At 34.8% G+C, this 12424-nt stretch overlaps 1 protein-coding gene across 6 annotated transcripts in view; it reads right to left on the bottom strand.

Moving 5' to 3' along the window:
* Positions 1 to 1338: 1338 nt before the first annotated feature.
* TMEM232 (transmembrane protein 232) overlaps positions 1339 to 12424 on the bottom strand; it is a 335529-nt gene continuing 324443 nt past the window's right edge. For all 6 annotated transcript variants that reach the window (XM_055112526.1, XM_063604589.1, XM_055112529.2 and 3 more), the window contains one exon: positions 1339 to 8889. In XM_055112526.1, coding sequence (XP_054968501.1) covers positions 8713 to 8889 — 177 coding nt within the window. In that variant the 3' untranslated portion in view covers positions 1339 to 8712. The remainder of the gene's footprint in view (positions 8890 to 12424) is intronic.

A 12424-nucleotide genomic window follows, 5' to 3' on the forward strand; every position in this document is an offset into this window, starting at 1 on the left:
ATAATGCTGCTATGAATATGGGTGTACCCTCTTCTATTTGAGTACTGTAATATTTAAATTATGATGAAGAAACATGATTTATGAGGGAAAGAATAAAATGCACAATATATATTAGTTTCATATTTTCAAAATAACATTCATGTTACATCCTGTGTCCCATCTTCTTAGTGCTTTGATCTCAGAGCTCTTCAGAGGTTTGATCTCAGAGACACAGAAATAAGTTGCCAAACAAATCCACTCAGTTTTCAAGGATATTAGTGTATAGTGAGAAAGGGGGATATTTGTTCATCCTCCCCAAAAAGGAATATAATTTTAACATTAAAAACATAAGTCAATAGAGCTAATTACATTTGATGCTGAAGGCTTTGTTTTATCCAGCCTCTGACAGCAGGAGATAATTGGGAATTCAACCCTGAACAATCCTATCCCTTGAAAATATCATAAAGGAAAGTTATTGCCAAATCCAATCAAACCTAATTTTCTTGCCATTGATATGCCAACTGTAAAGTAAATGAAAATCATTGAAACACCTGCACATGGGCATTCTGAGAGCTCCATCATGCCTCTATTTCAATTTCCACCTTTCTCGCTTGGGTTGAAGCAATCATGACCATTGATATGTCGAACATGTGACTTAAAAAAAATCAAAACCACTGTATTAACTCCATAGTTGCAAAGAAATAGCCAAACTCTTTTTTTTATCAGAATAACAATGACAAGAAGAGAAATTTTCTGTAGCATAAAACTATGTGTATTTTAATTTATAACCCATCTTTTCCCAAGAAAATTTTAAGACCCCTGACTTGGTTTCAAGGGGTTTTTGTTTTATAAATTTCTAATGTTTCCAATGGAAAGATACTAGGACCCATTGTTATTTGATATTGTAACTTATCCAAGTTGTTGAATTACATTTAAATATTTTCATCTCCTAAAATCAGTTTTATGTAGTAAGTTCTTAGAAAAGCATACTAAACTTTCAGTATATTAAATATTAATTTTTTAAAAAAGTTTTAAACCATAAGTTTCAAAGCCTTACAGATTAGGCTAAAGTTGCTTGTTTCATCATCCCCTTGCAATAATTTCTACTACTCTTAGTAAAAAATCTAACCTGAAATCCATGTGTGATATTTAATATTCAGTGTCAACTTGATTGGATTGAAGGATGCAACGTATTGTTCCTGGGTGTGGCTGTGAGGATGTTGCCAAAGGAGATTAACATTTGAGTCAGTGGACTGGGAAAGCAGACCCACCCTCAATGGGGGTGGGCATAATCTAATCAGCTGCCAGTGCAGCTAGAAAAAAAAGCAGGCAGAGGAACATGGAAGGACTAGACTGGCTGAGTCTTCTTGCCTCCATGTTTCTCCTGTGCTGGATGCTTCCTGCCCTTGAACATTGGACTCCAAGTTCTTTAGCTTTTGGACTCCTGGACTTACACCAGTGGTTTTCCAGGGGCTCTCAGGCCTTCAGCCACAGACTGAAGGCTGCATTTGGCTTCCCTACTTTTGAGGTTTTGAGACTTGGACTATCTTCCTGGCTCCTTAGCTTGCAGATGGCCTATTGTGGGACTTCACCTTCTGATCGTGTGAGTCAATACTCCTTAATAAACTCCTTTCATATATACATCTATCTTATTAGTCCTGTACCTCTAGAGAACCCTGACACAGGATGGCTTCCCTTGTTGCATAATCTGGACCAAACTTATCTTTCTAATTTCATCTCCTCTCCATCCCTATGGGGCCTCTTTTTCAGCTCTGCAGGATTCTTTGCCTTTCTTTGAGCATTCTAAACTCACTCCCATTCCATCAGGATATGTTGGGTTATGTGTAGTACTATGTAACTCCTCAAATCTCAAACACTTAAAACAAAAGATTTTCCTTCTCAGTTCCATCATTTTTATTAAGGGAGCCAAAGGTAAGAGGGGACTCACTATTTTGAACAGAAATTATTGTTCTAAAGGGAATTATTATTCTAAAGGGAAAAAAGACACTGTAAATTGTCAAGCCAACAAGTAAATACTTCAGCCCAGAAGTGACACACATAGCTTCCGTCCATAATCATTGGCCAGAAATAACCATATGACCCACCACAACACAATGGAGCCAGAAAATAGAAAGCACTCCTGTGAATCTCAGAGGAGGGAGAAGCAGAAATATTTAGCAAAAAGCATGAATCATTACTCTATCAATTTTTCACTTGCTACTGATAGTTTGGGGAATGCTCTTTCCTCTGAAAGTCAGATGACTCACTCTTTCGCTTCATTCTGGTCTTTGTCAAAATCCTTAGAAAGGTCATTCCTGCTGTTATTTTTGTTCTTCACTTCTCTCTACCTGAAATTATATCATATTTTTATTTTTTGCTTGTTTTACACACACACATACAAGTGCATTATTTTTAATATGTACAGTATTATATTTTCTGTCCTGTTCATTGATTCATTGATATATCCCCAGTGACTAAAAGTATTTGGAGCTCAGCAGACAATGAACAAATATTTTCTGAATGAGTGATTGCATATATTAGATTGATGCATACATGTTTAGAACATATATCTCTAATTCTATCTCTATCTGTATGGTGAAATATCAGTTCATATATATGTTGCAAAGAGGCAAATTTAATTTTATACCACATTTTAACTATAAAGAGAAAATTTAGTTTCTAGAGGTTTAGAAAACCATTCAGTTCTTCCTCATGAGGCTCCCTCTGCTGGTTTTCTTGTAGCCAGGCCAAGATGAAGCTCAGTAAGTCAGTTTCAAAATGACTCCAATCTAGAAAATCAAGGGAGCTTTTAAATATTAACTTGCTTTCTTTAGGATAGCTGTTTTGGTTTTTATATTCCTTTTCCCTCCATTCTCTGTTCCAATACGGCATTTAGATTTATAGGGAGAGGTCTGGTCTGTGTAAGGAAGTAGATGGGAGCCCGTGTCCTTAAATCTTCCCAATGTTCACTTACTCCTCCCTGACCTCAACTGTAGAGTGGATAAACTGGTATGCTTTCTTCAATAATGTGCACTGAAGTAGATCTAATTTCTGTCTATTTGGTCTTAATGTGCTAATACCAGAGACCTGTCTCCTATCATTTGCTTCTTTGCTTCTCTTCTCACCCTGACAATTGCATGTGTCATTGAAAATGTTTGCATACAATATCCCTCCTAGTGACTTAACAGTTCCTCAGTCCTGCAGGAGCTAATGCTACTAACCTGTCAGACTCAGGCTCCTTATCTATTTACATGTTTCTAGCCCACACCCCTTCTCCTGAGGTACAGAGTAAGGACATCAAGCACCCTTAAATCTATCTTTCTCTCCAACTTTTTTTTTTTTTTTGAGATGGAGTCTCACCCTGTCGCCCAGGCCGGAGTGCAGTGGTGCAATCTCGGTTCACTGCAAGCTCTGCCTCCCAGGTTCACGCCATTCTCCCGCCTCAGCCTCCCGAGTAGCTGGGACTACAGGCGCCTGCCACACCTGGCTAATTTTTTTGTATTTTTAGTAAAGATGGGGTTTCACTGTGTTAGCCAAGATGGTCTCGATCTCCTGACCTGTGTTCCACCCACTTTGGCCTCCCAAAGTGCTGGGATTACAGGCCTGAGCCACCGTGCCCGACCCCAACTTTTTTTTTTTAACCCTCCACAATGTCTCTGCTTGGAATAGATTGAGTCTTTCCTTCCTTAAGACATGCCTTCCTATGAGGCCATAAGTCTCATGACTTAGTTATCATGATGGAGAATGTATGCTATGGAAGAAATTCTACTGTATGTGTTCTCTAGTCATTGCTTTTTATTGGGAAGCTTTTGATTGGGAAGCCAAGCAAAAAGCTAGAGCTAGAGATTAACCGATTGGTTTGTTCAGATTTTCTATTTCTTCGTGTTTTGAAGCAATATTCAAAGCATTACTGGATTGCTAACAGTCTGGCTATGTATTAAAAAGCTGCACTAGTGATTCTGAGATGTTTGACCTTTACCTTATTCATTAATTTATGAAAGATGATTCACCCCCCTTTCCAAAATAGAGTCAGCTTCGGAAATGTTACTGGAAGGTTGGATATCACAGGGATCTTCCAACTAAAAAATGTTTTGAAAAGACATTTTATTTTTATTTTGGCTTTTCAGTGAAACAGGAAAAAAATAACAAGCCAAATTATCCTTGAAATCTGTGTCACCATGAAAAATGCATGTAGCAGAAAAGTAACTTAAGTCATCAACAGAATTTGTAAAACTATACAAATATATAAATGTATTATAGAAGATAATTTAAAATGCATTTTGCTCTAAGTTTCCAAATGCATTCTGCATGTCAAATTTAATAACTAGAATCAGTACAAGGAGCCTTACAAATACCTAGTCTCCAGTCGTCAACCTGAGGTTGAGAAGTACTGTGTGGACTGAATTTGTTACTACACATGTCTTTTCTACAGAGGCATTGGCACAACAGTTTCATGACTCTACCTTCCTTTGTATTAAATATTTAGCCAACAGAGGAGGTGACAAGTGTCATCGATTAATCACAGATAAAACAAATAGGGGTGTTCTTATTTATTTTACTTCAGCAAATTGAGATGTGAAGAAGAATGAAGAAGCTGGAGGAGACTATGGTGACTTTAATTGAGAGTCACTGGCAGACACAAAGTGAAAACTTAATATGTGAGCAGTTGGATAACGTTTGAAAGCAACCCCAAAGCAATTTCCAATCAGCTAACTTTGAAATTTGGAAGCAAAGTTCAGTGAAACTATAGAACTGCTCTTCTCAACTAGAAGCAATATGAAAAAGGACACTCAGAAAATAATTAACTAATAGACAGTTACAGAGAAGGTTTTTACTGGTAGAAACAAAAGAATCAATTACTTAAATTATAATTGTTAAACATCACTATAGTTTCTAAAACTGTTGGTGTGAGTTATTTTTATCTGTTACCTCTTTATGCTCCCTATCTCCAAACACCCACTCATCAATGCATGAGTCAAGATATTTTAGATATTTTATTCCTTAAATGTCTATTTGGTATACCCCACAAACCACTATAAATCATTTGCTTTCCTTTTTTCAAAAAAAATTCTATCAGGAAAAAAGCTTATGTTCATGCTTCTGTTACTCAGAATTTACTACAGTATTCTAACACTAGTTACCTTAAAAGTTTTATGAGTATTCTCAATGAGGCAGCATGTGTGAAAGAGAAATTGCTTTCGTGGTTACTAAGAGAAACCTATGGAAACTTATGAAACCCATAATAAAACCTATGAAACCCATAATAAATAAATGTAGGGAGTCTTGAGTTTATTCTTTCAAAATAAACGTAAGCATAAATGATAAAACAGCATGGAAAGAAGTTTTAGATAGAACTTTAGACCTGAGATACGTTAACACTTTTTAACAGTAGAGGCATTTAAAGGTGACTAAGAGCCATGCAAGGTAAACAGACATGTAGAATCTTTCTCTTTCTCTATTTTTCTCCTATCAACTCAAAGTGGGAAGAATGGGAAAACAACTAAGGCTGAGAAATCATAAGCTGAACAATAAGACAGTAGTTGAAATAATTTATCTGGTACCCAACCCAGTCTATGACTCAGAATCCTTTGTGAGTTTTGAAGCAAAGTGAATACTAAACATAAATTACAAAGAATCCAATTGAATTTGTGTTAAATGAACTTTTTGGAAGAATTAAGAATTAGTTATTAAAGTATAGTAAAGTTTATTTTTAAGCCATTTATATAAACTTAAAAGGTGATGCTTTCTTTCAAACTTTTTTCTTTTTTTTTCTTTTTTTTTTTTTCTTTTTTTGTCCTGGGTAAAATAAGCAGAAAACAAGGCCAAAGATGCAAAAGAAAAGAAAGGAGAGTTAACTTTTATTGAATGGTCTGATAACCTTCTAAGCCATACAATGTTCATTTATTTAACTTGTGTCTTTCATCTCCAAGTCCACCCTTGTTTTCTCTGCTTTGTGATGCCTGAGAACAGGAAGCACATCAGGAAGAGTTTCAGGATGAGAGGGAAGAAAATACCTGATTCTTCCAGTTTTCTCCCTCTTTCTGATAGTGTGGTTTCAGCAAGATACAAGTTGTTTCAGTTTTCACTTTTTTCTGCACTCCCAGAACCAGTTGTATTGTGCCCCCTCAAAAGTACCAGCAATAACTGGGCAATGTCTCCCTATCAAGGATCCGAGTCCAGCTGTGTGAAGTGCCTTCTACATCCCTTCAGTTTTAACAATGCAAACCTCTTCTCTCTGATTCCATGGCTCCAAATGTGGTAGCAGTTTCCTGCAGCTACTGTTTCAGTGTTATTTCTATGTTCCCTTTCCATTTATTCAGTTTCTAACACCTTTGAAAATAATTTTTTACATTAAATTCTCTCTGTTAAAATGACTGACAGGTTTGTTTACTTTCCTAATTAGCTTCTAAATGATATCACTCTTTTCACTCTTTACATAAATTGTGTCAATTTTATAAATGAGTAAATGGAAATAAAAACAGGTTCAGTAACTTGCCTAATGTTCCCTAGTTGGCAGAAGGCGTAACTAGAGTGTGATTCCAGATCTACACCCCACAGTCTTTGCTAATATTGCAAAAAGAATCAGTGAAATAGGAGAAAGACCATAAGAAATGCATGTTGCCAAATATTAAGAATTTTAAAATAATTTAAGAATAAAGGTGTCAGTATTCTGATTAATCATCTCTCTCTCTCTCCTTTTCTTCCTTTCTCTATATATCTATATATAAATATTTTTTTTAGCTCCTTTCCAAATCACCACTAAGACATAAAAAGGGTTACTTTAAAAAAGGCATGAATCCACAAGAAGAAAAGATAATAGCATGTTGGAAGTATTAAGAAAATTGTGGAAGTAAGAAAGAAGGTGAACAGGTAGAAATACGCTAATCAGAGCAGAGAAAACATAAACCTAAGTCTGCAGTGAGGAGGCCTTAAGGACCATGCCTCAGAATGCTAGAAAGTTTCAGAAATTGGAGATAACAGGTTTCTTTTACAAAGATGGTGCTGAAACAGCAGGATTTGTTGAAATTCTTGTAAGTAGCAGTTAGATCTCCAGAGTCCCCTTACTAAACCTTAGAGCTTAGTTGTTATATCTTGCTACAAACCAATAAAAAGATTACAAATTAGAAGGACGTTCAGAGTTTAGTAAGGCTCATGTCACTGATGGCTTTAATGAGAGAGAGGTTTGGATGGAAGGATGGGAGAAAATTGAAACCTTGATGGGTTTAGGAGTGAGTGATGAAGAGGGACTCAAGAGGAGATAGTGAATAGTTGATGGAACAAGATTTTGGAAGAGAGAAGATTTGGAGAAAAGGGACTAGCTGGTCTTCTATAGATTTTTTTTTTTCTTTTCACAAGGGAAGAAAGCAAAGATGGAGGAAGGTATTTGGAAAGGTATATTGGGAGATATTTCTAGGAACTTGCATAGTCTCCATTTGAGAACACAAGCATAAGATAAAAGGTTTAGAAAGAGAAACATAAGTTTGAATTAGCTATACAGGAAATCAAAACAGCAACCTACATGCAACATTTTTCTGCCATATGTTATTGTTATCTTAAACAAAGAATGATACTTAAATTCACATAATATAGGTCACAAACTTTGGCCCATGGATAAAACTTCTTAACTTGAAAATATGCTATTAAAAAATTAGTTGCCAACATTTGGTTACTTAGCTACTTTTATTTTGAAAAATAATCCCACTTAAAAGCTTCTTGAAAGGCTGGATGATTTTACAATACTGACATACATTTTGGAATGTAACCGAGTGATGGGAAATTTCTCTATATGGGATAGGTATTCCTTAGCCGGCTTCACTAATTTATGTTACCTTTCTGACCTGGTAGTCATTTGAGTTTGACACCCCTGATAAAAGTCTCTGTCTCTTGAGTATCACCAAGTCACCTGTGTGAAATCGAGGTATGAGTATTATCTGTATTTTTCAGTTTTCAGGAAAGGAATATAAGACATCACAAAAACTCCACCGTATTACTCTTACTCATAGGTTCAGAACTTCAGATGAAGTGAAGTTCCATTTCTAAAATAACTCCTATTTGTATGAATGTCTTCAGCAGTTGCTCCTGGACCTTCCAGGTTCATAAGAATTCATTCTCATAAACTCACAGAACAGAGTAAAACCACCATCTCTCAGGAATCCCCTCTGGCATCTGTTAAAGATCAAGCCAATCAATCTAAGATGACCAGCCCTCCCAGATTCAAATCTCTGAAATAGGGTTTGTTTGGTTTGGTATAAATTGACTATAAAATGCCAATCAAATAAGATACCATACTGTTTTTATTTGAATAATAGTAATTACAGGATTGTTAGCTTATGTTCATTCTGTTTTCAAGAAATAATTCTTATCTGGTGACTCATTAATTTGTAATGAATTTCCATCAAACTGTTTGATGAATATCAATGTTCTGAGAATCAGTTATCAAGTATGCTGTACAATCATGAGATAAATGTCAATTGAGAAAAATACTAGATGTAGTCTTGGAAATTTTTGACTAGTGAAATCACTTCATTCAAGTGTGATTAAAAGTTGGTCATTAATTTAGAACTAAGAAATAACTATTAAACAGCTTGTATCAGCATAACAAATTCTTTCTAAACAATACCTCCATTTAATGCCAAGAAAGTTCTCTTACTATGTAGCTATCTTGGTATTTTTCATCCTATGTATTTCTGCCATGTAGTCCTCAATTTTGGGAGGTGGCATTTTCTTTTCTAATTAAATTACTTCCTTCCTATAAGGAAGCTCATAGGGCTTGGTTTGCTTATGTAGTTTCTCTTCTCTTTTCTTCATAACTTCTTGAAAGTGATTTTTCTCTGCTAACTTTTTATCTTTAAGTTCTTGGGCCTTGCATATTGCATCTTCTTTTTCTCGGATCTTTAGCTCTTCCTGCCACTGTTACAGAGAGAAAACATCATTCACATGATTTTTCCATGAAAAAATGCATATCAGTTTAGCTGCTCAAAATGCAGATTCTTATATCCAATTATCCTTTCAGGTTTTTTCCATGACATTCCTCAAAAATTTTATATCTACCACACTGGCAAAACACATGTGTCACCTATTAGAATGCATGTAAGTCCCACAAAACAGAATTTCCTCAATATATTTAAAGACAAAAAAAAAAACATTAAAAAAGAAGACATTATAGGTTTTGTATTTCCATATTCCAAATGGTTTTACGTTCTTCATCAATATTGGTATTTACATGACAGCATGGGTTATAAAATGAAGAACGAGATGAAAGCAAAACAGAAAGAAAAAATACAGAAAATACAAATTAAACAGAAAGGCAAAAACTCTAATACTATTCTCTATGAAGTTAAAAATGAAATTAATGGTCAGGTAAATGCATACTATGCAGAAGGCCAGAAAAAAAGCTCTAAAGAATTTATCTTAATTGGCCATGATAATTTTTTTCTTTTTCTTTTGCTTTCACTTAGTTTTTCACTTTATAACCCATGATGTCATGTAAATAGTAGTATATTGGAAGGCAAGAGCCGTAAGAATGAGTAACACGTAAGTAATGATAATCAATCAAACATCATCATGAAAAAAATATATATATAATTAGGAGGAACTTTTTTTCTCTTCTAATACATTTGATGAAGGAAATGATAAAAACAGATGGTGAACACTTTATGTTGGGTAAAACATTCGGGGCAGAATGACTCCTAGTATGAAATATTGGACATTCCTAAAGATACTGTCAATGCTGTCTTTTTGTCAGCCTCAGCTCATGCATATACACAAATGATCAGTCTAAGATTATCAACCTATCAATTTATAGATTACTATATATACCAGTACTGTGAATCACAAATAACATTTGTCATCTGGGATAATCAGATAATAAAAAGCAGAGCTAAACATCAGAGTCCATAGCATGTCACTCAGCTTTGACGAATGCATTAAAATTTTGTATAATGTTAATATACTCATGTTAAACATTAAAAATAAAAGCATAATAATATCAAATCCATTATTTATTCCCAGTTGAGTTTTAACTACATAAGAAATACAAAAGTTAACTGCACTTATCTTAAGGCTGTATTTCTAAACAGTTATTTCTCATATGTTCGGTTTCTCAGGAACCAGTTTTGCATAAAATGTATGGGAAATTAAGGTAAAACCTCCAGAATAGTCAGGCACAGGCTGAAATTCATGCTATGGTTTAGTCTACAAGTTCTATGATACTCAACTATGACACATTATTTTTCTCATATAATAAACTAATAATGTAGTTGTTTAAGAAAATTACCAATTTTATTAGCATAGAAGTTATAGTTGGTATAACAATGACAGTATCTATAAACAAAGAGCACTAATCTATCCTGTATGAAATATTTCGATAGATCTCATTATTTTGTTTTTTAGGCTCAAACGCCTGTAATTCCAGCACTTTGGGAGGCTGAGGCGGGCGGATCACGAGGTCAGGAGATCGAGACCATCCTGGCTAACACGGTGAAACGCCGTCTCTACTAAACAAAATACAAAAAAAATTAGCTGGGCGTGGTGGCGGGTGCCTGTAGTCCCAGCTACTCGGGAGGCTGAGGCAGGAGAATGGCATGAACCCGGGAGGCAGAGCTTGCAGTGAGCCAAGGTCACACCACTGCACTCCAGCCTGGGCCACAGAGCGAGACTCCGTCTCAAAAAAAAAAAAAAATTGTGAAAAATCAAAAGAGAATTAATTCTTAAGAACTGCCAACAAATTAGAATTCTTGGTTTGCCAAACAGCATGTATAAAAGCATCAGTACATATAAAAGCAGCCAAGAAGGGGTATCATATCATCACTGTCCAGAAGACAGCTCTTCCCTCTTTCCCCCTTCTTAGAATTTGGAATGGCTGAAATTCACCATAACATCAAAATCCTTCTTTTCATTAGGCTTAGGAAAAAGCATACTTTCTTTTTGTCTCTGGTGACCATGACAACAGATCAATTTGGGTAAATGATTGTATTTTTTGACTTTATATACCATTATTATTGTCTATTGTGGTAGCTAGAAAGAAGCAAAAAAATAGATATGTTTGAAATCTATGGGAAATGGAAGCACCATTTACTGCTTTATTCAACTTATTCACTCAGTGATTCAATGATCATGCTATGGAATACTAGCAATGTATAAGGTACCTTAATTCCTCCTAAGCAATGAGGTATATTTTCTATTCCCTGCATATGATAACCCCTCAACAAAAGTCTGTTGGCTTAGAAGGAGAATTATATCTGTAGCTGAGGGGATGTGTTTTTGTTATTTGTCGATATTGCAGATCCCATCCTCCCACTTCTAATTAATTCTAGTTAGGAATCATAAGCCAAGAACTTCAGCAGCTATGAAAAAGTGGAAGGGAAAGTAGATTTGGAGTAGGGAAATCTGTTTTTGGGCATAGACTCATTTACTTAAAACATTGAGCAAGTAACTGAATTGTAAGCAAGTTTGTTCTTATTTGTAAATGATTTATAGGGTTGTGAGGATTAAATTAACCACTGCAAGAGCATTTTGTAAAGCATAAAGTATAAGTACAAAGCACTATTGCTACACCCATCTGAAAATAAGTGATATATACATGAATACTGAAAAAAATATAATATTTAGAGACAATTCAATAAACCTTCCAAAATCAGTACTATGAATTACTAGTTTATTAGGCTAGCCACACATCAAACAATTTGGATCTATAAGTTTTCAAGCATATTTTTGAAAAAGATTTATTTATCCTTCTTTAGCTACAATATAAGCAGGTTCATGGCAGTGATTACTTCGATAGTGCTTACACCCTTGGAAAAAGGAAAAGATGATGGATGGTTGTTAGGAGCTATCTCTGTATCTCTGTCATTCATAATACTCTCCTCTGTTTCTTTAGGCCTAGACAGACCAAAGTAGTTATTTATGTGTGTGGGTGTGTGTGTGTGTGTGTGTGTGTGTGTGTGTGTGTATGTGTATGTGTGTATGTGATGTTGGCAAATTGCTATTTCATAATCTCTTCTAGATAATTTAGTTGAAGTAATGAGTAGGAAAATATAGATGTTGAAATTTATAAACCATTTGAAATTTTTGAAGATGACCTGTACATATATTGGTTTAACAAAAACTTTATTAGTGAATAATAGAATATTGCAGCTCTCGTTTTGTCATTTCAAGGTATCAGTCAGTCTCCAAAGCCCAATACTTATAGCTGTTGCTAGAGTGGCTTAATTACTAGAGATGTGGTGAAAACTATTTAATGTGATCAGTAAATAAAATAATCTCTTCACAAGATTACTACTTAAAAGTAGTGTGAAAAAATTGTTAATATAATTGCAATCTGAGAGATAATATTGAACTACTGGTGATAAAATTAAGTGCATTATATATGCTATATATTTTATTCAAAGAAAAAACCAGAAAAGCATTTTCTCTCATATTTTAATTCTACTCTTTAAAAGAACGA

The sequence above is a fragment of the Pan paniscus genome, chromosome 4, assembly GCF_029289425.2.
Source record: "Pan paniscus chromosome 4, NHGRI_mPanPan1-v2.0_pri, whole genome shotgun sequence".
Taxonomy (NCBI): domain Eukaryota; kingdom Metazoa; phylum Chordata; class Mammalia; order Primates; family Hominidae; genus Pan; species Pan paniscus.